Source organism: Engystomops pustulosus, chromosome 6 (genome assembly GCF_040894005.1).
Source record: "Engystomops pustulosus chromosome 6, aEngPut4.maternal, whole genome shotgun sequence".
Lineage (NCBI taxonomy): Eukaryota > Metazoa > Chordata > Amphibia > Anura > Leptodactylidae > Engystomops > Engystomops pustulosus.
The window spans coordinates 182513001-182539795 of NC_092416.1; the positions used below are offsets into that span (position 1 = coordinate 182513001).

Consider the following 26795-nt stretch of genomic DNA (forward strand, 5'->3'; position numbering starts at 1 on the left):
ACCCACAAGATGATGGAGCTGCTGACTGGAGAGGTGACACTGCTGGGAATGCTGGGACATTATACAGTAACGCTATGAAGGGATCTGGGTGATGACGGGATCATTGTGTGTGTCAGGTTCCTATAAGGTGTCAGGATGTGGCTGTCTATTTCTCCATGGAGGAGTGGGAGTATTTAGAAGGACACAAAGATGTGTACAAGGACGTCATGATGGAGGACCACCAGCCCCTCACATCAGCAGGTAATAGACAGGACTAAATCCACACGTCCTTTCATTATCTGTATGGAAAGAAGGAATTCAGTCTCTGTTTTTCCTGCAGGAATACTGATCCCCGGGGCCGTGAAGGAAGAGACGGAGCTTCTAGGTCAGTATGAACATGTACTAGATCTCCTGAAAGCACAAGAGCATCACCTTCTAAATGTAACCTCTTAGCGCTCAGTGCAGTAATAGTACGTCATGGAGCCGATGCCGGTGCAGCTCATCATCGGAGCTTTATTGGAAAACACGGGGTGTCAACATCTGTCAGTATCTTACAGCTGACATGCCCATGTAACACCCCCTGTCAGAATGAGCTCCGATCGGGTGTGTTCACCCATGAAATACATCAGTATTTTAGGGTATTTTTAATAAAATGGCCCCAAAGCCCCAATACACAAAAAAGTTTTTAAAAAAAGCATGTAATAAGTGATTTTAAAAAGTATGAATATGGGAGGTCCAGGCAGATGGGAATTAGAACACAGGCACACGGAACATAGGACACAGGAATTCAGGAGCAGGAACACATGGGAGCAGGATACTCAGGAACACACAGGAACGCTGGAGACACAGGAACGCAGGAGATTCCCTAGGGAGCTTTTTCTAAGGCTGTGAGGCACATAGATCTGGCAGGGAAGACCGGAAGGGGCTGGGAATTTATAAACAATGGCAACTGGCCAACACCAATTATCGGCGCGCTGGGCCTTTAAATGTGACCGAGCTGGCACGCGTGCACCCGCGCAGGGAGCCGCAGGAGATGTCACTGGATCCTGGCAAGGGGAGTCGCGCGGCGAGTGCAGCGGCCCACACGGAGGTACATGGGTGCATCTGCGACCTGAGACAAAGGTCGCAGGGGAACCCGTGACAGTACCCCCCCTTTGGCCTCACCCACTTCTTGGCGTGAAGGAATCTCTGGAGTACCGAACGGTTGTTTTTTGGCTCCCAAGACCTCTCTTCCGGCCCGAACCCCTTCCAGTCAACAAGAAAGCACCGCATCCCTCTGACTGACTTCATCAGAGGAGTCCGCCTCAGGATCTGGCGGTGGTACTTGCCGGGAGAAGCGGTTCAGGATGACAGGCTTCAGAAGGGAGACATGGAAGGAGTTCGGGATGCGCATGGTAGGAGGAAGGCGCAGCTTATAGGCCACTGGGTTGATGCGTTTCAGCACTTCAAATGGACCCAGATAGCAAGGACCAAGCTTGTAGCTGGGAATCTTCAGCCATAGGACCTGAATAAAGTGCCCTCAAAAATCCCAAAACCAGGGACCGTTCCTGATCTGTGACAGAGAATCCCCAAGGAACCCTCCACGCGGTCATAGGCCTTCCCTGCTTCTTTTTACAGTAAACATAACTGCTGCATGGTTAATTTAGGCCGGGACACAAGCAACAAAATTTTCTTCCCGTGAATGGAGCCCATCTGGTCATTGTGGATAATAGAGGGAAGCAGGGTCCCCAACTAGTTAGCCATTAACTTAGAGAGCAATTTAAAATCAACTTTAATGAGAGAGATGGGGGTGGTAGTTTGTATATATATAATGATCCTTCTCAGGTTTAGGGATGACTTCAATCTGTAAGGGTTGGTACAGAAAGGGAGCCGACACGGAGATGGAGTTGAACATATGTGTTAGGGACTAGCTCGGCATTTAGGACCTTATAGAAACTAGGCGTGAATCCACCCAGCTTCGTAGATCTACCTGCTGGAGTAGATCTACAAGCCCAGTAAAAATCAGACTGTAACGTCTCTCTACCCTTGTTTGACAAACTAGGGAGGGCTGTGTCCTGGATGTATGCCTCTATTCTGTCCCGTGCTCTACCAGAGGTAGGTTCTGACAAGGGTCCTTGGAGGTTGTATAATTTGCAGTAATACGTCTGAAAAGTAATGTGTATTGTATGTGGGTTATCTGGTCTAATTGGTCTCTGATGTTGAGTATATAAGTAGCAGTTGAGTGAAGATGGAGTTATCTAGCAAGAGGTCTCCCTCATTTGTTAGAGTATTCATAAAGGAACAGATTATTTGCTTCTTGGAAGAGCAGGTATCACTAGTTCAAGAGTTTTTTCAGCTCCTCAGTGTTTAACGGCTCGTTTAGAACTTCCAGAGACCCATCAGTCAATTCAAAGGAATGGATTTTAGACAAAAGTGCCATGGTCTTGGTCGACTTCTCCCATTCCAAACAATCTCCGTGCTTGGTCGATTTTAATTGGAAAAAAACCCTTCAGGGTCTCCCTTTGAGTCCCCGAGTGTATAGTAATAACCTCAGTAATCTTCCGCTGGAGATTTGCGAGGCAGACAAAGTCCTTGAGCAGGTTTTCATTAGGGCGCCAAGGAGATCAGCAAGGGCAGGGACGTCTAGACTGAGAGGGATCGGTGAGTGAACTGACCAAAGGGAAGATGCTATAGAAGACTCTGGCCTCTAGGTAAGAGTCCCGGGTTCCCAGCGCGCGTCACAGTCTCCTAGGGCGCGCGTGAGGGCAATCGTAAATTTAAAGAGCCAGCACACCACTGATTGGCGCTGGTCACTTCCTAGGATTTGATAAATTCCATTGAGAAAGCTTTGTCTTGTGCCTGTGATTGGATTCCCAGTTGTGACCCCGGACATGTTCCCATTTACGCTCCTCCGCTGCCTGCCCTAACCATCTGCTATGCCGCCTGTCTTGACCTTCCACCTGTCCCCAACCACGAACTTGCCTGCCGACTCTGTACCTCGCCTTGACTGCCACCGCGGACAAAGTTGCAATTGTGGAACGACCTGGTGGTGCCACACCACAGCAAGTCCAACCCGCTTTGCAGCGCTCTCTGGTGAAAACTGGGTGCCATTTAGATTCCGGTCCCAGGTGTTGGCTTGTGTCATCGTCAGCGATGGTCCAGAAGATCCACTACCCTGAAGCCTGACAGAAAGCTTCTGTGTTTACTTCCAATGGATAGAAATCTGTCCATGATCTTGTAATGGACACTCAGTTGCACGAGCTGTTATTATCATATAGCCCTGAATACTTTCTGTGATAATACACATAGATATCAAAATATTATAACATTTTATTTTTTCTTGGCAGATGACTGCAGCAGGAGCTCAGAGGGACGTCTGATATCTTCAGATTTTAAAATAGAAGAATCTGAAGTCACAGGAGATACATATGAAGAGAAAGATCCATCCTCAGCACTACACAGCAATGGTCCTCCACCTGTTTCTTTGTTATTTGACCCATCTTTTTCATCATCACAGACTGTGAAACTAAATGTAATCCACAAATTAGATAGTGAACAACAACAACTAATTCACCAAGGGGAGAAGCCATTTTCATGTTCAGAATGTGGGAAATGTTATAGCCGCAAATCAGATCTTGCTATTCATCAAAGAATTCACACAGGGGTGAAGCCATTTTCATGTTCAGAATGTGGGAAATGTTTTTTCCAGAAACAAGATCTTGTTAAACATCGGAGATTTCATGCAGGGGTAAAGCCGTTTTCATGTTCAGAATGTGGGAAATGTTTTTTCCAGAAACAAGATCTTGTTAAACATCAGAGAATTCACACAGGGGAGAAGCCATTTTCATGTTCAGAATGTGGGAAATGTTTTGTCCGAAAATCAGATCTGGTTAAACATCAGATAATTCACACTGGGGAGAAGCCATTTTCATGTTCAGAATGTGGGAAATGTTTTAATTTAAAATATAATCTCGTTAATCATCAGAAATTTCACACTGGGGAGAAGCCATATTCATGTTCAGAATGTGGGAAGTCTTTTTTCCAAAAACAAGATCTTGTTAAACATCAGAGACTTCACACTGGGGAGAAGCCATTTTCATGTTCAGAATGTGGTAAATGTTTTATCCAAAAACAAGATCTTGTTAAACATCAGAGAATTCACACTGGGGAGAAACCATTTCCATGTTCAGAGTGTGGGAAATCTTTTAGCCAAAAATCACATCTTGTTAGTCATCAAAGAATTCACACTGGGGAGAAGCCATTTTCATGTTTAGAATGTGGGAAATTTTATAATGATAAATCAGATCTTGTTAAACATCAGAGAATTCACACAGGCGAGAAGCCATTCTCATGTTTAGTATGTGGGGAAAAATACAGTGATAATTCGGCTCTTGTTAAACATCAGAGACTTCATGAAGGAGAAAAACCATTTTCATGTTCAGAATGTGAGAAATGTTTTATCCAAAAACAAGATCTTGTTAAACATCAGAGAATTCACACAGGAGAGAAACCATTTTTTTGTTCAGAATGTGGGAAATGTTATAATGACAAATCATGTCTTGTTAAACATCAGAGAAGTCACACTGGAGTGAAGCCATTTTCATGTTCTGAATGTGGGAAATGTTTTATCCAAAAATCTGATCTTGTTAAACATCAGAGAATTCACACAGGGGAGAAGCCATTTTCATGTTCAGAATGTGGGAAATGTTATAATGAGAAATCATATCTTGTTAAACATCAGAGATTTCACACTGGGTTGAAGCCGTTTTCATGTTCTGAATGTGGGAAATGTTTTATCCAAAAATCAGATCTTGTTAAACATCAGAGAACTCACACTGGGGAGAAGCCATTTTTATGTTCAGAATGTGGGAAATCTTTTAGCCAAAAATCACATCTTGTTAGCCATCAAAGAATTCACACAGGGGAGAAGCCATTTTCATGTTCAGAATGTGGGAAATGTTATAATGACAAATCATATCTTGTTAAACATCAGAGAATTCACACCAGCTAGACGCTATTCGCCCATTTGGGGACCTCACACAAAGGAGAACCCATTTTCTTGGCTATAATGCGGAAAATGTTTGATCTATTCAACCGATTAAGTTACACATAGTCAATGATCAGTTGCCATTTAGAAACCATACATTTCCCAGAGCTCACACATACAGCATATTGCACATGGATTTTGGACCTGCAGTGGTTCTTGTAGTACAAAAGTTGCAGATAACCTTACTCTTCAAAGAATCTCACACAAAGACAAAATCCCACTCGCATTCAAGTCTAGAAAATATTGTAGCCACGAATCATAGTTTCTTTATCATCAAGTGAAGCGGCCATTTTGTTTGTTGTAGTGACATCTCGCTGGGGCCTCCACTTGTCATTGCTGTTGTCCTCTGACTAATGACTTCTGTCCTCCAGGAGACTCTGACTTGTCGTACACTGCTTGGATATGTAGTCATGGATTTTTATATATCTGTACATTTAATGTTTCCTTCTTTCTCAAAAAAACTAAACTTTATTTTATATGAATAAAAAATAGAAGACTGCGATCTCATTTATGAAAATCGTTGTTGTACACAATAATCTCAAATATTTTTTCATAACTTAAAAGAATATTTCTGCTTTTTCAAATAGAATTGTAAATATAGCACTTTCTAATATTTATTTATTTCACATGTATGCGCTGGGTGAGCACACAAGACATGTTCATGATAGCAAAACATAAAAATGGCCAAGTATTATTATAAAAGCTAGAACTCTGCTTGGCTCCCTACTTCTAGGTAATGTGTAACATGGCTGCCTGTCTCTAGGTGATATAAGATGAAAATATACAAACCCATTTTCTGAAAAGTGAGCTCCCTCCAGAAGATATTGCTACTCTAAGGCCAGTTTTATGGCCAGTAATTCTCGGTCTCTTATGGAGTAATTACTCTCTGCAGAGGAAAAAAGTCTTAGAAAAGAACCAACAGGTGAGAATTGGGCCCTTTCTGGGTGAGCACCACTCCATCTCCTGCTGAGGGAGCGTCAACCTCCAGCTGGGTTGACTTCCCTGTATGAGACCATATGAGAACCGGAGCAGAGGCAAAGCTGGACTTCAGCTTAGCGAAAGCTTTATCAGCCGCCAGAGTTTAGGATGGCGTTCTTCTTGGTCAGCACCACAATACGGGTTACCAGAGAGGAGAAGTGTGGTATAAATTGCTGGTAGTGATTGGCAAAGCCCAGGAATCTCTGTATAGCACAAAGACCTACTGGGCGAGGCCACTGGAGAACCGCAGACAACTTAGTGGGATCCATCTGTAGGCTCTTGTCGGAGATGATGTACCCGAGGAACGCAAGGCTCTTCTGATGAAACTGGCACTTCTCATGTTTAGCATAAAGGCGATTGGCCTTCAGACGTCTGAGGACTTGCCGTATGTGGGACCAGTGGGACTCAAGGTCCGTAGAGAACACCAGAATATCATCGAGGTAGACCACGATGCAGGTATATACCAAGTCTCTGAAAATGTCGTTGACAAACTCATGAAATACTGCTGGAGCATTACAGAGTCCAGAACTGAGATACTAAAAGTGTCCATCACGAGTATTCAAGGTGGTCTTCCACTCATCGCCTTTGCGGATAAGTTTATATGCCCCCCCGTAGGTCTGGCTTGGTAAAGATCTTGGCGTAGGCGGTCAAAAAGTTCAGTGATCAATGGCAATGGGTAGCGTTTCTTCACGGTACTTCTTCTCCGAGAAGACATTGGCAAAGTCCATATATGGAACAGGGAGACCCACCAGAGGTTTGGAGGACAATGGAGAAGAAATAGTGGACACGGGACAAGGTACAACAAAACAGTGTGACTGGCATTCCGTTGCAGAGAACATCGGGCAGCATCCACGAAGTTCCTCGGAAAACCAGAGTCCGGGAAGGCTGAAGCTTGAACCGGACTGCTTGTTCCATAGCTGAGTAGGACTGGAACATACAGACGACGGAAGCTTTGTTCCCACCTTGGGGCACTTCTCCCAGGAACCCTAGGTTTGTGCCCAAATGCTGAGGACGGACAGGACACCTCTTAAGAAAGTGCTTTGGACTAGCACAATAGACACATAGATTCTCCTGCCTTCGTCGCAAAGCTCTTAAGTAGACAGCTGAGCTCTATCTACCAGCATCGGTTCCTCTGCAGCTGACATGGTAGGATGCTAAAGCGGTCTTTGGAATGCAGGAGCCAGTCAGGGCAGATGTTCGGTCCTGACTTACTCTTGTTTGAGACGCTGCTCTTCAGAGCGCTCAATAAACCGGATGTCAATCTGAATGGTCAGAGAAAGGAGACTACTCAGAGTAGATGGTGGGTCACCTGCAGACAGTGCGTCTTTAATCTGTCCAGAAAGCCCCTTGTTTAAATGTTGCGACCAGGGCTGCTTTATTCCAGGCTAGCACTGAAGTCAGGGTATGGAACTGAACAGCATAATCACCGACAAAAGAGTCCCCTTGACACAGGTTCAGCAGTACGGTCTCAGCAGAAGACGCCCATGCAGGTTTTTTCAAAGATGGACTGGGACTCAGCGTAGAAGGAGGTAATATTAGCTGTGACCGGGTCTTTTCTATCCCAGAGGGGTGTAGCCCATGCCAGGGCCTTCCCGGAAAGGAGGCTGATGATCAAGGCCACTAGTCTGAGAATCCTAGGAACAGCGTAAGCATAAGTTCAATATCCAAGAAGCACTGGGTGATATAGCCCCTGTAAAAGTTGGAGCATGGAGAGTCATGGTTCTGTGGAAGGTAGAAAAACTGTAGTAGCAGGAGAGACCGCAGGAACTTGAAGCTGCTGCTGAGTAGCCGTCAATTGCTGCAACATGGTGGTGGCTTGTCCAAGTTGCTGACCTTGCACAGAAATCTGCTAGGACTGCTGGGCTACGATGGTGGTAAGATCAGTCAAGTCAGGTAGTGGAACCCTTGTGGGATCCATTGCCAGATCTTACTGTCAGGATTCAGGGGTAGAGGACCCACTGTACCGCCGCAGACGATGACCTAAGCCGACACCTGGAAGCGGAGCCTAAGTGGTACCCAGTTTTCACCAGAGCCCGTTGCAAACCGGAATGGACTTGCTGTGGTGTGGTACCACAGGGTCGCTCCACAGCAACGTTTTTGTCCTCGGTGGCGGCCAAGGCAAAGTACAGAGTCATAGAGCAGAATCGTAGTCGGGGACAGGCAGAAGGTCAAGACGGGCAGCACGGGATCATAGTCAGTAGTGGAGCAGAAGGTCAGGGCTGGCAGCAGAGAAGGGTAGTCAGGAACTGAACAATGGGGTCACAATGGGAATTTAGGACATAGTCACAAGGCATAGAGATAAAGCTTTCCCTCAGGTACGAGCCACAAAGATCTGGCAGGGGACACAGGAAGGGGCCGGGAATTTAATAGGAAAGGTGACCGGCCAGCGTGAATTATTGGCGCACTGGCCCTGTAAATCCCACAAGGCCGGTGCAAACGTGCACTAGGAGACTGGGCGAGTAGACCGCCATTGAAATGAGGAGAGGTAAGCAAGGGAAGAGGGGGAACAGGGAGGCACACAGGTGCACCTGCGACCCAGGAGATGCGTCCCAGGAGCACGCGTTACATTTGTCAATGTCAGACTGTAGTTCAAATACTGGATAGGCTGAGAACTACCTTTGAAAACCACACCATATGTGAATTAAAACTCCAGTTCTTTGGGAAGAAACAACAGCCACAAGAGTATGTCAGAGACTCTGTCTTTTCTGCAAGAAACCTGAAAGAATCAGGAGCGAGCAATTCCTTTATGGTGTTTCTAAAAACAATCACAAATGTCAGCTGAAAATGTTATCTTTTCATCATCCTAGGGCAGTGGTGGCGAACCTATGGCACGGGTGCCAGAGGTGGCACTCGGAGCCCTCTCAGTGGGCACTCAGGCTGTTGTTCCATGATATAGTTCGCCAGACAGGGAATCTCCTGCAGTCCCAGGACTTGCCATGCTTAGCATTATTTTAATGTGAAGCATCCTGGTCTACCTAAGACTGCAGGAAGAGAGAGGAGGTGTGGACAGGGTCATGTTATCATTGGAGCTCCTTGTGTCCTACCCCTGAATCTTCCTGTTTCGGGGGCTGCCCACATAAGCTCCAGTGGCAATCCAAATTTCCTCTCATTCTGACAAAGATATTGGTGCCCTCTGACCCATTGAAAGCTGTGGTACAGCATGGAGTAAGAAGATTGCAATAAGCTACTGCTTGAATTGCTGTATTGGCAGTTTGCAAAAAATGTGCAGGTTTTGGGTTGCAGTTTGGGGGACTGCACTGGGTGCCCACCATTACCATCAAAGATAGTGAATTATCCAGACAAGGCATAGTAGTAACGCAAGTGCCTGAAGATGGTAACTTCTCCCTGGTGTTGGGTACCAATTTCCTCTGCCTCTGCTACCCAGAAATGCTCAAGGCTCTCCAGAATTCCCTACAATCCATACACAGTGATTCCAGGAAGGAGATTCAAGAGACAATGCAAGTCCTAGCAATGCAACAAAAGTTTGACGGACCCAGTTAGAGAAACCTGCAGATTTGGCAGCCAGAAGTCTGGTCCCTATTCGGCTGTTTAATGTGGGAGACTTCTCGGTGGATCTGCTAAGCCATTGCCACCCTCTTAATTGTTCACCCCAAAGACTTGGTGGAAACCTCCCCCTGTCCGCCTCACAACAGTTGGTAGTCAACCAAGCTGTTGAAGGCAAACCTGGTGAGCAATCCTGGTGGCTCAATGACATCACTATTGCTGATCAGTTGCAAGGTGCACTGAAGGTTGTTATGCAACACCACTAGGCTTTCAGCAAACACCCATTGGATTTTGGGCAGACCACCCTCATATAACATACCATCCCCACTGGCTCTCACCCTCAACAATATCACCCACAAGGATGCCTATCCCCTGCCTTGAATGAAGGAATCCCTCGTGGCCCTAGGGGCGGCTGCCTTCTTCTTCACCCTTGATCTGACCAGTGGCTACTAGCAAGTGGCCATGGCACCTGAAGAGAGGTAGAAGATCATCTTCACCACCCCAATGGGCCTCTTCGAATTCAATAACATGCCCTTCGGCAATGCCCCAGGGACTTTTCAGCGGTTAATGGAGAGATGTTTGAGACATAGGAACTTTGAAACCATCCTACTATACCTACACAACATCATCATCTACTCCAAAACCTATGTGGATCACCCCCAACATCTGGCTGAAGTTTTCCAAATCCTGACCCAGCATGGGTTGAAGGTTAAACCTTCTAAATTCCATCTGCTACAGCCTAGTGTAAAATACCTAGGGCATGTGATGAGTGCTGACGGAATTGAGCCAGTCCCTGAGAAGGTTGCAGCTGTTCACAACTTGCCTACCTCGTCTACAATCCGGAATGTCAAGAGCTTCTTGGGATTTGCAAGCTACTACCGGCGGTTTATCCTAAAGTTTGCCCAGCTAGCTGCTCCCCTGCAAGAACTTTTAAGGGGACTTCCTAAGGACGGCCAATGGTCCCGAGTGCCCATCGACTGGACAGCAGAATGGGAAACTGCGTTCCAGATGCTGAAGCAAAGGTTGATGGAGCTTCTGGTGTTAGGATATCCGGATAACAATCTACCCTTCATACTCAACGCAGGTGCCAGCAAACAAACCCCCTAGGAGCTGTGCTATCCCAGCTCCAAAACGGAACCGAAAGGGTCATAACCTAGGTCAGCCATTTCCTCAGAGAGCCAGAACAGAACAACCAAAATTATAGCTCTATCAAGTTGGGGTTCCTGGTGTTAGTCTTGGAAGTGACCGAAAAGTTTAAGGACTATCTGGCTGCTTCCTTCTTCACCATATTTACTGACAACAGGCCCATGGCGCATTTGAGTACTGCCCGGCTTGGGGCACTGGAGCAGCGATGGGCCTCTAGGCTGGTCAATTTCAACTTCATCATCAAGTACCGGGTTGGCAAGACAAGTGACACTGAAAATGCCTTGTCCCATCTCTCTGACCAGGGAGCTGGACCTCCCACAGATGTCCAATGGGAAGATGTCGAGATACCTGCCTTTTATGCCTGTTTTGTACAGCAAGATGCCCAAAGAGTCTACGCTTTTCTTTCTGAGGCGGCCCCTGCTTGATGACAAGAAGAGTTCTACCACCAGCGGCAAAGGACCTCTGGTTGAGTCTCCAGGCCAAAAGTCGAGCAATCTGAGAAGTAATGGACTACCTGTCCAGTGGGCGTGTCCCTGTGAGGATCTGTCGGTGTTGGGCTGATGGAGAATTGTCTTAACTGTGGCGCCAGAAGAAGACTCTAAGCATGCATCAGGGCCTATTGAAAAGGAGAACTTTGGACCCTATATCCTATGACCGACTGTATCAAATTGTCATCCCCAGGAGGGATGCCAAGATATGTATCACAACCAGTCTGGACACTTCAGCACTCAAAAGCCTGAGGCTACTCTCAGGAGGCAGTTCTACTGGGAGAACATGAAGCACGACATCAAAGCCTGATGTCGGGAGTGCCTGTCCTTTGCCATTGCTCATGGAGAGTGACACAATCAAGAAGCCCTATATCACATGAAGTTGGATTCTAGCTGGTCTGGCCATGTCCATGCTATGACCATCATAGACCATTACCATAAGTTTGTGGTGGCGGTGCCAGTCAAAGACCTGACTGCCAGAACCACTGCCTTGAGAAAGAGAAGTACTATAGAACTGCCTGAAGACTGTGATTATGATGTAACCCTCCCGTCAGCAGCAGAATATATAGGTCTGGCTGTATCATTAGTAGAAGATATATAATAGCAGCATCATTTTACAGAGGCTGAGACAAATGATCTCTGGCACTTCCTCTTTTTTGGGGTAAAAATGACAGTTTTTTGTCTGTCTCCCACTAAACAAATGCCAGGGAGATCATCTGGGATGGTCTTTGTGTGCTCAGTCCCTGGGAGCAGCAGGTAATGTTGTGTCTATGGGCTGCACGATGCGCCTTCTCACTCTTGTGCACCCTCTGCTGGCAGCATGGGGCTTTGTGACCTCCTCTGAACTATCATTGCCTTTAATCCATGTTGGGTCTAGAATATCATCATCACCCCTGAGATCACAGAGTCCCTCCTTGTCAGTCTCCACATTGCAGAAAGCTGCAGCGGTTGGTACAATTCCTTGCGAAAAGTATTCTGACTCCTTGAACTTTTCTACCATTTGCCACTTTTCAGGCTTCAAACATGAAGATGTAAAATTGGAATTTTTTGGCGAAGAATCAACAACAAGTCAGACACAATTGTGAGGTGGAACGAGATTTGATGCATTATTGGAGATTTGAAACTTTTTATAAAAAAATAAATAAACTGAAAAGTGGGGGGTGCGATATTATACGGCCCCTTTACTTTCAGTGCAGCAAACTCCCTCCAGAAGTTCAGTCTCTGATCTCTGGATGATCCAATGTCGTCCTAAATGACTGATGATATATAAATATAATCCACCGGTGTGTAATCAGGTCCCTGTATAAATACACCGGCTCTGTGATAGTCTCAGGGTTCTGCATCATGAAGGAACACACCAGGTAGATCCTTGATGCTGTTGTGGAAAAGTATAAGGCCCACACTAGCGTTTTTCACGCACTTGTTCTGAGTTTTTGATGCGCGGAACTTGCAACAAGACAATAATCCCAAACATAAAGCAAAATCTAGAATGGAAGGTTCATAAATAAATGTATCCATGTGTTAAGTCACATCCAGACCTGAAACCAATGGAAAATCTGTGGAAAAAGGTTGAAAACTGCTTCATCCAACCTTCCTGAGCTCCAGCTCTTCTCCAAGGAAGAACGGGATAATTCTCAGTCTCTCCATGGAAGCAGCGCAGCTGCACCAAAATCCCAGAGCGCACACTTCTTAAATACCTGAGCCATTTTAGCCCCAAAAAACGTGCACTGCCCGACTAAAGTGCAGCGCAAAGCCCTTAGTAACTGTGCCCCATAATCCTCCGAGCAGAGAATCCTGTCAGACCTGGTCATGTGACCCCATGACTCCTCCCACACCCGGGGCTGGTCACATGACTATGACATCATCACAGGTCCTGAATGTGGAGGCGGCTGTGCAGGAGGAGGTGAGGGGGCACTGTTGTCTTCTATCAGAAATTAAATAGATACAGGGAGGGGGTGTGACGGGGCTCTCAGGCCGAATTCACAGGAACGTATGGGGGACATATATATATGGGTGTAAGCTTACGGCTGTCCATACGTCCACCATAGACGGCAATAGCTGCACGGAGCGATGTGGTGCCAGACATGGGGAACATGTCCTATCTTTCCCCATGTACTCGGCCGTGTATCTTTATAGTCACCTCTTCTCCTCCCTAGCATTCCAGATACGAAAGGGGATGGGGGGGGGGGGTGTATGTGTATAATGTGTATGCTGTATGTGTACATGTGTATAATGTGTGTGCTGTATGTGTACATGTGTATAATGTGTGTGCTGTATGTGTACATGTGTATAGTGTGTGTGCTGTATGTGTACATATGTATAATGTGTGTGCTGTATGTGTACATGTGTATAATGTGTATGCTGTGTGTGTACATGTGTATAGTGTGTGTTCTGTATGTGTACATGTGTATAGTGTGTGTGCTGTATGTGTACATGTGTATAATTTGTATGTGTACTGTGTACATGTGTATGCTGTATGTGTGTAATGTGTATGCTGTATGTGTACATGTGTATAATTTGTATGCTGTATATGTGTACATGTGTATAATTTGTATGCTGTATATGTGTAATGTGTATAATTTGTATGCTGTATGTGTGTAATGTGTATAATGTGTATGCTGTATGTGTGTAATGTGTATAATGTGTATGCTGTATGTGTGTAATGTGTATAATGTGTATGCTGTATGTGTGTAATGTGTATAATGTGTATGCTGTATGTGTGTAATGTGTATAATGTGTATGCTGTATGTGTGTAATGTGTATAATGTGTATGCTGTATGTGTGTAATGTGTATAATGTGTATGCTGTATGTGTGTAATGTGTATAATGTGTATGCTGTATGTGTGTAATGTGTATGCTGTATGTGTATAATGTGTATGCTGTATGTGTATAATGTGTATGCTGTATGTGTATAATGTGTATGCTGTATGTGTATAATGTGTATGCTGTATGTGTGTAATGTGTATAATGTGTATGCTGTATGTGTGTAATGTGTATAATGTGTATGCTGTATGTGTGTAATGTGTATAATGTGTATGCTGTATGTGTGTAATGTGTATAATGTGTATGCTGTATGTGTGTAATGTGTATAATGTGTATGCTGTATGTGTGTAATGTGTATAATGTGTATGCTGTATGTGTGTAATGTGTATAATGTGTATGCTGTATGTGTGTAATGTGTATAATGTGTATGCTGTATGTGTGTAATGTGTATAATGTGTGTGCTGTATGAGTGTAATGTGTATAATATGTGTGCTGTATGTGTATAATGTGTATGCTGTATGTGTACATGAGTATAATGTGCGTGCTGTATGTGTATAATGTGTATGCTGTATGTGCACATGTGTATAATGTGTATGCTGTATGTGTATAATGTGTATGCTGTATGTGTACATGTGTATAATGTGTATGCAGTATGTGTGCACGCGTGTAATGTGCGCGCTGGATGTGTGCACGCGTGTAATGTGCGCGCTGGATGCGTGCACGCGTGTAATGTGCGCGCTGGATGCGTGCACGCGTGTAATGTGCGCGCTGGATGCGTGCACGCGTGTAATGTGCGCGCTGGATGCGTGCACGCGTGTAATGTGCGCGCTGGATGCGTGCACGCGTGTAATGTGCGCGCTGGATGCGTGCACGCGTGTAATGTGCGCGCTGTACGTGTCCATGTGGAAATTGTGTGTACAGTGTGTTACTATGCTACATTCATATTGTATTTTGCATTTACTGTATATGTAGGTATGTGGATATACATATGTACAATATATATGAAAATGCAAGAGATCAGTAACCAGCACCCTGTGAGTTGCCTAGAGATTTTTATCTAGGGCTTAAACCGCCCTTATCGTTTCCAAGGTGACTTTCAAATTAACCCTTTTATGGCTCCTGATACCGGGAAAGGAGCACAAACTAAGACACACCAGTCTCTTAAAAAATTCAGAAACTCACCCCGTTTATTAGTGCACAGTTGCATATATAAAACACATAACATCATCAGCTCAAGGGGGCGTGAAGAGGTGATAGAATACTGCAATGCTATTTGCCGTAATGAATATATCAGAACATGCTCTAAGACATTCTTCCAAAATGCTTTATGAACTATAAACCATTTCTTTGAGAGACCTTGCTCTAATATAAACAGAATGTTTATACTAATTGTCCTTGTGTAATCTCTGTATAAGTCACAACCTGGCCTTCACGCAGAGAAGCTTCAGAGAAGATAAGAGCGATAATGAAGACACAGTCATTTCTAAACAGTTTCACACAAAAATGAAGTCTGAATTCTGACATGTCTGTACACAGGTCTATAGCACCCCCGGCTAAAACTAAAATATATGCTGTATCTCGTAAAATATACTCTTGTTTTGTTGGGGTTTTTTTTGGAAGTATCGAGTATCGTGTATCTTCTCCTGGTATCGCACTCAAAGATTATGATATCGTTGCAACCCTTGTCCATAACCAAAGTTGTCTTCAATTGCTGATAGAATTTGTCTCATCTTATTTCCATTCAGGTTTCTACATTATAGGATCCTTTACTAATCTCTTCTCCTTTTAACCACTGGTCCCTCGAGGATGGGAAATGAGAAGGACACGAGGGTGGAGAGAATCTTCCAGCTCACCCTAGAGATTCTCTTCTATATTACTGGAGAGGTGAGAGATTGTGATGAGGTCACATGACATCATTATCTATGGGAATAACAGATGATAGGATTGGAGAGGTGAGAGATTCTGGAAATGTATGGAGGGAGATTTATCAATGTGTCTCTCCATAACCAGGATTACACAGTAGTGAAGAAGACCCCTAGTGGGCGCTGTCAGGCCCCTGTGTATGAAGGACGGGGGAGAACCCTGAGCCCAATCCCGGCTCCTCCACCTCACCCCCTGATACATGATGACATCAATGAGCAGAAGATCCTAGAAGTCACCCACAAGATGATGGAGCTGCTGACTGGAGAGGTGACACTGCTGGGAATGCTGGGACATTATACAGTAACGCTATGAAGGGATCTGGGTGATGACGGGATCATTGTGTGTGTCAGGTTCCTATAAGGTGTCAGGATGTGGCTGTCTATTTCTCCATGGAGGAGTGGGAGTATTTAGAAGGACACAAAGATGTGTACAAGGACGTCATGATGGAGGACCACCAGCCCCTCACATCAGCAGGTAATAGACAGGACTAAATCCACACGTCCTTTCATTATCTGTATGGAAAGAAGGAATTCAGTCTCTGTGTTTCCTGCAGGAATACTGATCCCCGGAGCCGTGAAGGAAGAGACGGAGCTGCCAGGTCAGTATGAACATATACTAGATCTCCTGAAAGCACAAGAGCATCACCTTCTAAATGTAACCCCTTAGCGCTCAGTGCAGTAATAGTACGTCATGGAGGTGATGCCGGTGCAGCTCATCATCGGAGCTTTGGTGGCATTGGAAAACACGGGGTGTCAGCATCTGTCAGTATCTTACAGCTGACATCCCCATGTAACACCCCCGGTTGGAGCAAGCTTTTATCAAACTAATGTTTGATTTGTAAGCCGCGTGACATCACAATACTAGAGTATAAATTGACCTGAATATAAACCGAGGTACCTAATTTTACAAAAAAAGTGGAAAAACCTATGGACTCCAGTTTAAGCCTAAGGTAGGAAATACATTGGATTGGTGCCAGCCCATTCCCCATAGTATATTGCCTGCCCATGCCCCCAGTATATACAAAACCAGCCCCTAGTATATAGCCAGGCCATTCCCTCAACCAACTAGCCCCCGGATTTAGCCAGCTCCTGCCCTGGTATATAGCTTTCCTCCTGCCCCCACATGTAGCCAGGTCCTACCCCTTTATATAGTCACCCAGCCAATTCCCCCCAGTATATAGCCAGCTCTTGCCCCCCGTATATATGGCCAGCTCTTGCCCCCGTATATACGGCCAGCTCCTGCCCCCTGTAGACACAACACCTCGCCCCAGTAACAGGTCTTCCCTTCCTCCGTGGCAGCGGCACACACTATGATGTCAGCACGCTCAAACTTGCTGCTGCCGATGGAGGGGGTGCTGGAAAGGTGACTTTTAACTTAATTTTTTTCTTGATTTGAGTATAAGCTGAGGTTTTTTTTGCGGGAGGGGGGATTAAAAACTTGGTTTATACATCGAGTATATACAGTAATTTTAAATTTTGAAATTAAATATTTAAAATTTTTTAAATTATTTAATTTTTTTATTTATTTATTATTTAATAAATAAATGCAAAAGTTAGCATCCAAAATTTACCTCTAACGTGAAGTACAACGTGACGGAAAAACAATCTCAAAATCACTTTGGTAAGTTAACGACTTGGCCATTTTTCCCCTTCCTGACATGGCCCTTTATTTGAAATCCGACGTGCGTCACTATAAGTCAGGAGTCACGAACCTTTTTGGCTCAGAGAGCCATAAGCGCCACATATTTTAAAATACAGTTCTGCGAGAGCCGTACAATATGTTTATACAGTATATAGCCAGCCCCTGGTATATAGCCAGGCCCCCCAGGATATAGTCAGCCAGCCCCCCCAGTAAATAGCCAGCCAGCCCCCAAGTATATAGCCAGCCAGCCTCCCAGTGTATAGCCAGCCAGCCCACCCAGGTAAATAGCCAGCCAGTCCCCTAAGTATACAGCCAGCCTTCCCTGTATATTGCCAGCCAGCCCCTCCCCAGTTTACAGACAGCCTGACCCTCCCAGTATACAGACAAGACCCCCTGTATATAGCCAGACAGCTCCCCAGTATACAACTAAACCCCTCTGTATATAGCCAGTCCCCCAAGGAGACTGGCTTCGCAAGGAGAACAGCTTGGCCAAGTCACTGCCATGCTGCAACAGTTGCTTGGCACTCCGCATCAGCGTCAGACTTCTGCAAATAATCCTGCGACTTCTCCTGCTACCCCAGCTTGTCTACCTGCCACTGAACCAAGGCTCCAACTCTCTGTGCCTAACAAATATGATGGAGACCCCAAGCTGTGCAGGGACTTTATTACTCAGTGCTCCTTGCACATTGAACTTATGCTATTTCAGTCACGGCTACCCACACTGAATTACTAGCGGAATTTGGTCTGTGTTTGAAGAACCTGCATAAGCCTCCTCAGCTGAAACTGCGCTACTGAACTATGACTATTCGGCACCTGCACTCTGATTCACCTCTTAGCTTTCTTGGACTCTGATTCTGCTGGGAACTTTCTAGATGCCGTTTTGGTCTCCCGGCATCACATTCCGGTGGTTCCCCTCAAGCAACCTCTCATTACATCCTCGGTCAGCTGAGAAGTTCTCTCTGGTCCGGTTCCTCTCTGCAAGTAGGAGCTCTTCACAAGGAAAAACTGTCCTTCTATGTGCTGCCACTCTCCACCTCATCTATCCTCCTGGGCCTTCCGTGACTGTAACTCCATGCTCCGGTCCTTAACTGGAAGACGTGGTAGATCCTTCCTTGGGGTCCAGAATGTCAGCCTCGCTGCATGGGGGTCCCTCTACCTGTCTTCACTTGGACATGCAGAGAGGCTTCATATGCATAGGAGCTCTTTGACTGCCTGCACGGTTCCAAGGTCTTCCCCAAGCTGGACCTTGGTGGGGCCTACAATCTCATCTGGATCCGCAAGGGTGACAAATGGAAGACAGCGTTTAACACTCATGATGGACATTTCGAGTACCTTGTGATGCCATTTCGACCGTGTAATATTCTGGCTGTCTTCCAGGAATTCGTTAATGACATCTTCAGAGATATTCTGTATACGAGTGTCGTGGTCTACCTGGATGACATTTTGGTGTTCTCCCCAGAATGTATATTTGTCAGAAGCAGATTTTGTCTTGTGGACATTTTTCACGTTTGGCTGGGCACCTTGGGGTGCAACTTTCTGTGGCCCTCATCTCCTGCTACTACTGGTGGCCACATCTGGTGTATTTGGGATTTTGTGGGATCCTGCACCTCCTGTGCCCGTAATAAGCCTTCTCGCCTCAAACTGGCTGGCCTGTTGCTTCCGTCCCTCGTGGTCTCACGTGGCTATGGGCTTTGTCACAGATCTTCCACCTTCCTCTGGCAATACCGTCATCTGGGTGGTGACTGTTTTTCCAAGATGTCCCATTTTGTTCCCTTTCCAGGTCTTCTGCCTGCTCCACGTCTTACCAGTTTGTTCTTCCAGCATATCTTCCGGCTGCATGGACTTCCACAACACATCATGTCTGAATGAGGGGTCCAGTTTTTGTCCAAGTAATGGCATTCCTTGTGGGAATTTATAACCAAATTAATTTCATAAAAACTTTCCATGACCTAGTATTAAACGGGAGAATACCATACAATAAAAAGGGAGAATACCATACAATAGCACCGATCTATCAAAAGAAGAGCCGCAAGCCCTCAAAAGACTATCCCAAAATTCCAGTATCATCTTCCGATCAGTGGACAAAAGCAGGGGGCACAGTGATTCAGGTTTTTCCTGATTATGCAACTGAAGCTGAACGCATCCTATCCGATACAGCATATTATCTTAAAATTACCGATGACCCCTTTGGACCCTTTGAATGGAGATACAGAGAGTTCATTAAGAAATACACAAATATTGTCACGGGTGCTCCTGCGACCTATCTCCCAGGTCACAGGCGGACTTGTGCCCCTCTCCGCTGCTAGGCTACCCTAGGCTACGACTGTCAATGCCCGACAAATATGAGGGGGCTTTATTACTCAGTGGTCACTGCACATTGAACTCATGCCATCTCAGTTTGTCACGGAGCAAGCCAAGGTGGCATTTATTATCAGTCTCCTCTCTGGGAAGGCCCTGGTCTGGGCTACTCCAGGCAGAATTCCAGACTGTATTCGAAGAACCTGCTCAGTCCTTCTCTGAGACTGTGCTGCTGAATCTTCATCAGGGGTACTCTTCCATGGGATAATATGCTGTTCAGTTCCGGACCCTGGCCTCGGAACTTTCGTGGAACAATGCAGCCATGTCCACAACCTTTAGGAAAGGGCTCTCTTTCCCAAGTCAAGGACGCATGGACCGCTCGTGACCTGCCATCTACCCAGAGTGGTCTCATCACCTTGGCCACTTGGATTTACGTGCGCTTTAGGGAGCGTACCGAGGAGTTAAGTCACGAGCAATCCCAAGTCCGTCCACGGCATCTACCTCGCTTGGCTCCTGCTTTCCAAATCCGCTTTAGCCTCCGGATGTACCGCATGCAGAGGAGCCTATGCGGATAGAAAGAGCTCAGTTGTCTTCACAGGAACGATCTAGGTGACTTCAGGAGAACCTCTGTCTCTACCGTGCCAGCACGGAGCACTTCCTTCGAACCTGTCCACTCCGTCCTCAGCGTCCGGGAAATGCACGCACCTAGGGTTCTTGGGAGAAGCGTCCTTAGGTGAAAACAAAGCTTCTCCACGTCTGAACCTTCCTGGCAGAGGCAGGAAACTTTGTGGATGTTGCTTTGGTCTCTCAGTACCATCTTCTTGTTGTCCGTCTCGAGAAGCCGCTGGTTATCTCGTCAGTCAGTGGGCAGATTTTTCAGGATCCGATTCAGTACTGCACTGAACACCTAAGCCTTCAAGTGGGTGTCTTGCACAAGGAGAGACTTTCCTTTTATAAGATAACCTGGTGCACATCTTTAGTTCTTCTGGGTGTTCCGTGGTTGCAGGCCACCATGTGAAGGTGATGAATGGAAGACCACCCTCAATACTCGAGATGGGCACTTCGAATATCTTCTTATGCCCTTTGGTCTCTGTAATGAACCAGCAGTGTTCCAGGACTTTGTCAACGACGTATTCAAAGTCCTACTCTTTACCTGTGTCATGGTCTACCTGGAGAACATACAGGTGTTCTGGGACATTGAATCCCATCAGGCCCATGTACAGCAGGTTTTCAGGCGCCTGAGGGCCAACCGCCTATATGCCAAGCTCAAGAAGTGCCAATTCCATCAGCAGAGTCTCCCATTCCTTGTATATATTATTTCAGACGAGGGACTACAGATGCCACCCGCCAAGGTGTCTGCAAAACTTCACTGGCCGCATCAATTGGGACTACGAGCTATCCAGAGATTCATGGGATTCGACAATTACTACTGGCAGTTCATCCCACATTATTCCTCCCTGGAATCTCCTGTTGTGGTGCTGACCAAGAAGAATGCCAACCTAGGCACTGGCCTCCAATGACTGAAGACGCTTTTACGAAGCTAAAATCTGCCTTTTCATCTGCTCCCGTTCTCATCTGGCCTGACTCTGAGAAACCGTTCCTGCAAGAGGTTGACACCTCATCCGTTAGTGCTGGAGCTGTTCTCACATAGAAGGGTCCCAAGGGCCGAACCCTCACCTGTGGGTTCTTCTCCAAGACCTATTCAGCCACAGAACGGAACTACTCTATTGGTGATCAGGATCTTCTGGCTATTAAACTTGCTTTGGAAGAATGGTGTTATCTTCAGGAGGGTGCTAATCATTAAAAACCTCCTGTACCTCCAGACTGCTCAGCTGCTCAATTAAAGACAGGCTCGTTGGTATCTCCTCTTCTCCCGTTTCAACTTTCTGATACATTTACGTACGTGAAATCCGTGCATATAGTCTCGGACCGGGAGGTCCAGTTTGTTTCCCGTTTCTGGCAGTACCTGTGCCGTCAACAACAAGTGAAGCTGGACTTACCATCCCCAGTCTAATGGACAAGTTGAGAGGGTTAATAAGACCCTAGGCTGCTACGCCCGACAGGCTGACTGATCCACCCTGCTCCCATGGGCAGAATTCTCTTACAACTCCCTGGATTCTGAGTCTGCCGGTTTCGCCCCTTTCTTTTTTGTGACTCATCAGTCTCTGTTTTGGGCATCCACCCGAACCAAAACTCAGGCTGATAAGAGACGCAGGTCTCCTCCCATCTTCTCTCCAGGAGATAAAATGTGGCTATCCTCCAGGTATGTTCGGTTTAAGATCCCCAGTTACAAACTGGGTCCACGTTTTCTGGGACTGTTCGAGGTATTACAGCGTATAAATTCAGTGGCGTATAAGCTTCGCCTTCCTCCCACCATGCACATCCTGAATTCTTTCCATGTCATCCTGAATCGATTCTCCTCCTGCCCCTGAAGTTGATGCTTCTCATGTCTTCGAGGTAAAAGAGGTCCGTGTTATGAAGATGGTCAGAGGTAGACAATTCTATCTTGCCGACTGGAGGGGGTTCGGCCCAGAGGAGAGGTCTTGGGTACCCGAGGAGAACATCCTGGATCGTGCTCTTCTACACAGGTTCCTTCAGTCCAAGAAGAGGGGGAGGCTACCGCCGGCAACCCGCCGGAGCAAGATCATCCCGCTTTGCCACTAAGATTACAGTCGCAGGTGTTGGCTACTACCACCTCCCACGGTGGTCCACAGGATCCACTGATCCCAAACCCTGACACATATTTTTACCACTTACCTGAAATTCATAAGAATCTTACCTCCCCACCTGGCCGAGCCATCATCTCCAACACTAACTCCAACACTAACTTACAAGTTACCTATTTCTACAGAAATACGTCACTCAAATGGATAGTTATCTGAGGGACTCCTCCCATCTTATTTATATTCTGAACAAACTTCCTTGGTAATTGTATAGCCAGAACGATACCTACGTTTAGACTTAGCTATGGATAGCACAAGAGGGCAAAATAGGATGGTACGCGAAGTGTCTCTATGGAAGAAAACACAGAAGGGAGTTTGTGGGAAATGTGGCCAAAGATTAATAAGATTGTACTGCAAAGGTAAGAGAAGATTCTCCTGGGAAAGGGTATACTGGAAGAAACCAAGTCTCAAACAGATTCTATTGCTTCATTGAGACCGTTTGGGGTTAGTGTACTTAATTTATAAATCCTAAAATATATCCAATATATATCTGCGCCCTCCTAAGATTAAAACCAACACAACACTAGTATGTGCAGCAACAATGATACCTCTAGATCAATTCCAAGTCGATATTTGAAACCGTACCAAAGCATATATGTGAGGGTTGTATGTGTTTGATACTGTGGACCGATCCTATGGGTATGCATGGGTACCTGAATATGAAGCTGTGATCCGTTCCTCCACTGTGTTCAGAAGTACAGAGAGGTGTATTTACATGATCCTCATGGTACCGGAGGTATTGAAGTTGCTATGTCCAGACAATCCACAGACTAACACAGTGGTTCGTGGTGCACAGTTTGCCCCTTAAGGAGCTACTCACGGTATAAGACCGGTCCACACAGTCTTTGAAAAAGTCCACAAAATAGAGAAAAATATTTTCACTATGACCGGAGCTCCAAGGATTCTTCTTCTCCCTCTTATTTTATCTTAAAACTTCGATGAGCAGCACCAATCTTCAATTTCTCCTGCTGAAAGTATGTCACCATTCAGACTAACACCATCGCACTCTCATTCTCCTCCTTTATTATATTGTAACTGGAAGAAAATATGCAGGCAGATGGTGTGGTACGTTCCAACAAGGTTAAAATTTATTCCAATTCATCATACTCACAAAAATCCATTAAAAATGCGCATATCACAAATTCACATAACGGGACGCTAGCTTTCTATCCGCCCGACCCAGGGTTTCGCCGGCAAGGCTTCTTCCGGGGCGTTGCTGTATCCACAGACTATACAGCGTTAATACCGCTTAGAGTGAAGCCCCGGCTGGTGAATAACATTCCGTTCACAGTTCTACTGAGTTCCGTTGTGGTGCCGTCACCGACCTACGGTAGGTTAAGAGGTTTAAAAAGCTTCCAACACGTTTCGAAGACCTAGGCTGTCTTCTTCCTCAGCTGTACGCTAACTACATGTAACTAATGAAGAGCCTGGACCGAGCTTGAAACGCGTTTTACTGAGCAAACCTATAAAGAAGTTTAATCAATACAAAGTACCAATCATATAACCAAACAAGTTGAGAAAAATTGCCTTTTATATAAGGCCTGAATTTATCCTGAATGTGGCGCCTTTATCGTTTCTCTTATCTTTTTTTCTGAGACAATGGATAAAGTATATTACTCGGCCCTTTGCCCAACACAATCTTACTGATCGTTCTAAAAAGAGCTCGGGTCAGGAAGGACCTAGAAAGGGTCTCTATAAAATATCAAAATATTATAACATTTTATTTTTTCTTGGCAGATGACTGCAGCAGGAGCTCGGAGGGACATCTGGTATCTTCAGATTTTAAAGTAGAAGAATTTGAAGTCACAGGAGATACATATGAAGAGAAAGATCCATCCTCAGCACTACACAGCAATGGTCCTCCACCTGTTTCTTTGTTATTTGACCCATCTTTTTCCTCATCACAGACTGGGAAACCAGATGTAATCCACAAATTAGATATTGGACAACAACTAATTCACACAGGAGAGAAGCCATTTTCATGTTCAGAATGTGGGAAATGTTTTATCCGAAAATCAGATCTTGCTAGACATCACATGATTCACACAGGGGAGAAGCCATTTACATGTTCAGTATGTGGGAAATGTTTTATCCGAAAATCTGGTCTTGTTGCACATCAGATAATTCACAGTGGGGAGAAGCCGTTTTCATGTTCAGAATGTGGGAAATGTTTTGTCCGAAAATCAGTTCTTGTTGCACATCAGAGAATTCACACAGGGGAGAAGCCATTTTCATGTTCAGAATGTGGGAAATGTTTTACCCTAAAATCATGTCTTGTTAAACATCTGAGAATTCACACTGGGGAGAAGCCATTTTCATGTTCAGAATGTGGGAAATGTTTTATTAAAAAAAAATCTCTCGTTAGACATCAGAGAATTCACACAGGAGAGAAGCCATTTTCATGTTCAGAATGTGGGAATTGTTATAATGACAAATCAGATCTTGTTAAACATCAGAGAATTCACACAGGGGAGAAGCCATTTTCATGTTCAGAATGTGGGAAATGTTTTGCCCTAAAATCATGTCTTGTTAAACATCACAGAATTCACACTGGGGAGAAGCCATTTTCATGTTCAGAATGTGGGAAATGTTTTATCCAAAAGCAAGATCTTGTTAAACATCAGAGAAGTCACACTGGGGAGAAGCCATTTTTCTGTTCAGAATGTGGGAAATATTTTATCCAAAAACAATCTCTTGTTAGACATCAGATACTTCACACAGGAGAGAAACCATTTTCATGTTCAGAATGTGGCAAATGTTATAATGACAAATCGTATCTTGTTAAACATCAGAGAATTCACACTGGCGAGAAGCTATTGTCATGTTTAGAATGTGGGAGAAAATACACTGATAACTCGGCTCTTGTTAAACATCAGAGACTTCACACAGGGGAGAAACCATTTACATGTTCAGAATGTGGGAAATCTTTTAGCCAAAAATCAGGTTTTGTCAATCATCAAAGAATTCACACTGGGGAGAAGCCATTTTCATGTTCACAATGTGGGAAATGTTTTAATGAGAAATCAAATCTTGTAAAACATCAGAGATTTCACACTGGGGTGAAGCCGTTTTCATGTTCAGAATGTGGGAAATGTTTTATCCAAAAATCAGATCTTGTTAAACATCAGAGAATTCACACTGGGGAGAAGCCATTTTCATGTTCAGAATGTGGGAAATCTTTGCGCCGAAAATCAGATCTTGTTAAACATCAGAGAATTCACACCGGCTAGATGCTATTCTCATGTTTAGTATGCGTGGAAAAATACAGTGATAATTCGGCTCTCGTTAAACACCAGAGACTCCACAAAGGGGAGAAACCATTTACATGTTCTGAATGTGGGAAATCTTGTAGCATATGCTGCTACAGTTATACTTTGCAGTTAGAGCAGGAGACAGGTAAGATGGCAGAGAAAAATAAAGAATTATGTTTGTCTAAAAATGTTTTCCATTTTCTCTCTGTTTGCTATGGTTGTTTTAATTGCCTACCGTCCATCTATTCCACCAGTATCCACTATCCACATCAATGCCTCACTTCTACACTCACCTCTGTACACCTCTCTTGCCCTCTATAATTTATGTAACCAGACTAACTCATCTCAGTGTTTCCGTTTTTAAGCAAGAAATAACTTTGAAGATCTCTGAAGCACCTTCTGTCTCTTCTCTTTCTCCTTCTGCTTGCCACAGTGGAGATCTCTCCTTACCCAGGCCCACCTTCTGCTTATTTTAACACTTTACACAGAAACCCTGCTAACCTTATGAAAACTCTTTGACTGCCTTCATGGACCCAAGGTCTTCACCAAATTGGATCTACAGGGGGCATAAAATATCATCCACATCCATGAAGGCGACGTATGTAAGACCGCCTTCACAACTCATGTTGGGCACTTCAAATTCCCGGTCCTGCCCTTTGGACTCTAATACACCTGCCGTATTTCAAGAGTTCGTCAATGACATTTTCAGATACTTGCTTTACACCTCTGTCAAGGGTCTACTTGGACGATTTCCGGGTGTTCCTTTGCAGACCTTGAATCCCATCAGGTCCAAGTACAACAAGTTCTCAGGCACTTACGGGCCAATCGCCTATATGCCAAGCTTGAGAAGTGCTAGTTCCACCAAAAGAGTCTTCTATTCCTCGGGTATGTCATCTTTGGGGTCTACAGATGGATCCAACAAAGTTGTCTGCGGAAGCCTCACCCAGTAGGACTTCGATCTATCCAGAGATACCTGGGCTTTGCTAAACTACCATCAGTTTATACCGCATTTTTCCTCCCTCGTATCTCCCATCGTGGTGCTGACCCCCAAAAAAAGCCAATCCTAAGCTGTGGC

General features: G+C 45.2%; 1 protein-coding gene across 1 annotated transcript in view; it reads left to right on the plus strand.

The window, feature by feature from the left end:
• LOC140066005 (uncharacterized) overlaps nt 1-26000 on the plus strand; it is a gene marked incomplete at its 5' end in the record, with an annotated part of 72209 nt that extends 46209 nt beyond the window's left edge. The window contains 3 exons of the mRNA XM_072113570.1: nt 320-364; nt 3306-4964; nt 24519-26000. Coding sequence (XP_071969671.1) covers nt 320-364; nt 3306-4964; nt 24519-25699 — 2885 coding nt within the window. The remainder of the gene's footprint in view (nt 1-319; nt 365-3305; nt 4965-24518) is intronic.
• Between the last annotated feature and the right edge of the window lie 795 nt (nt 26001-26795).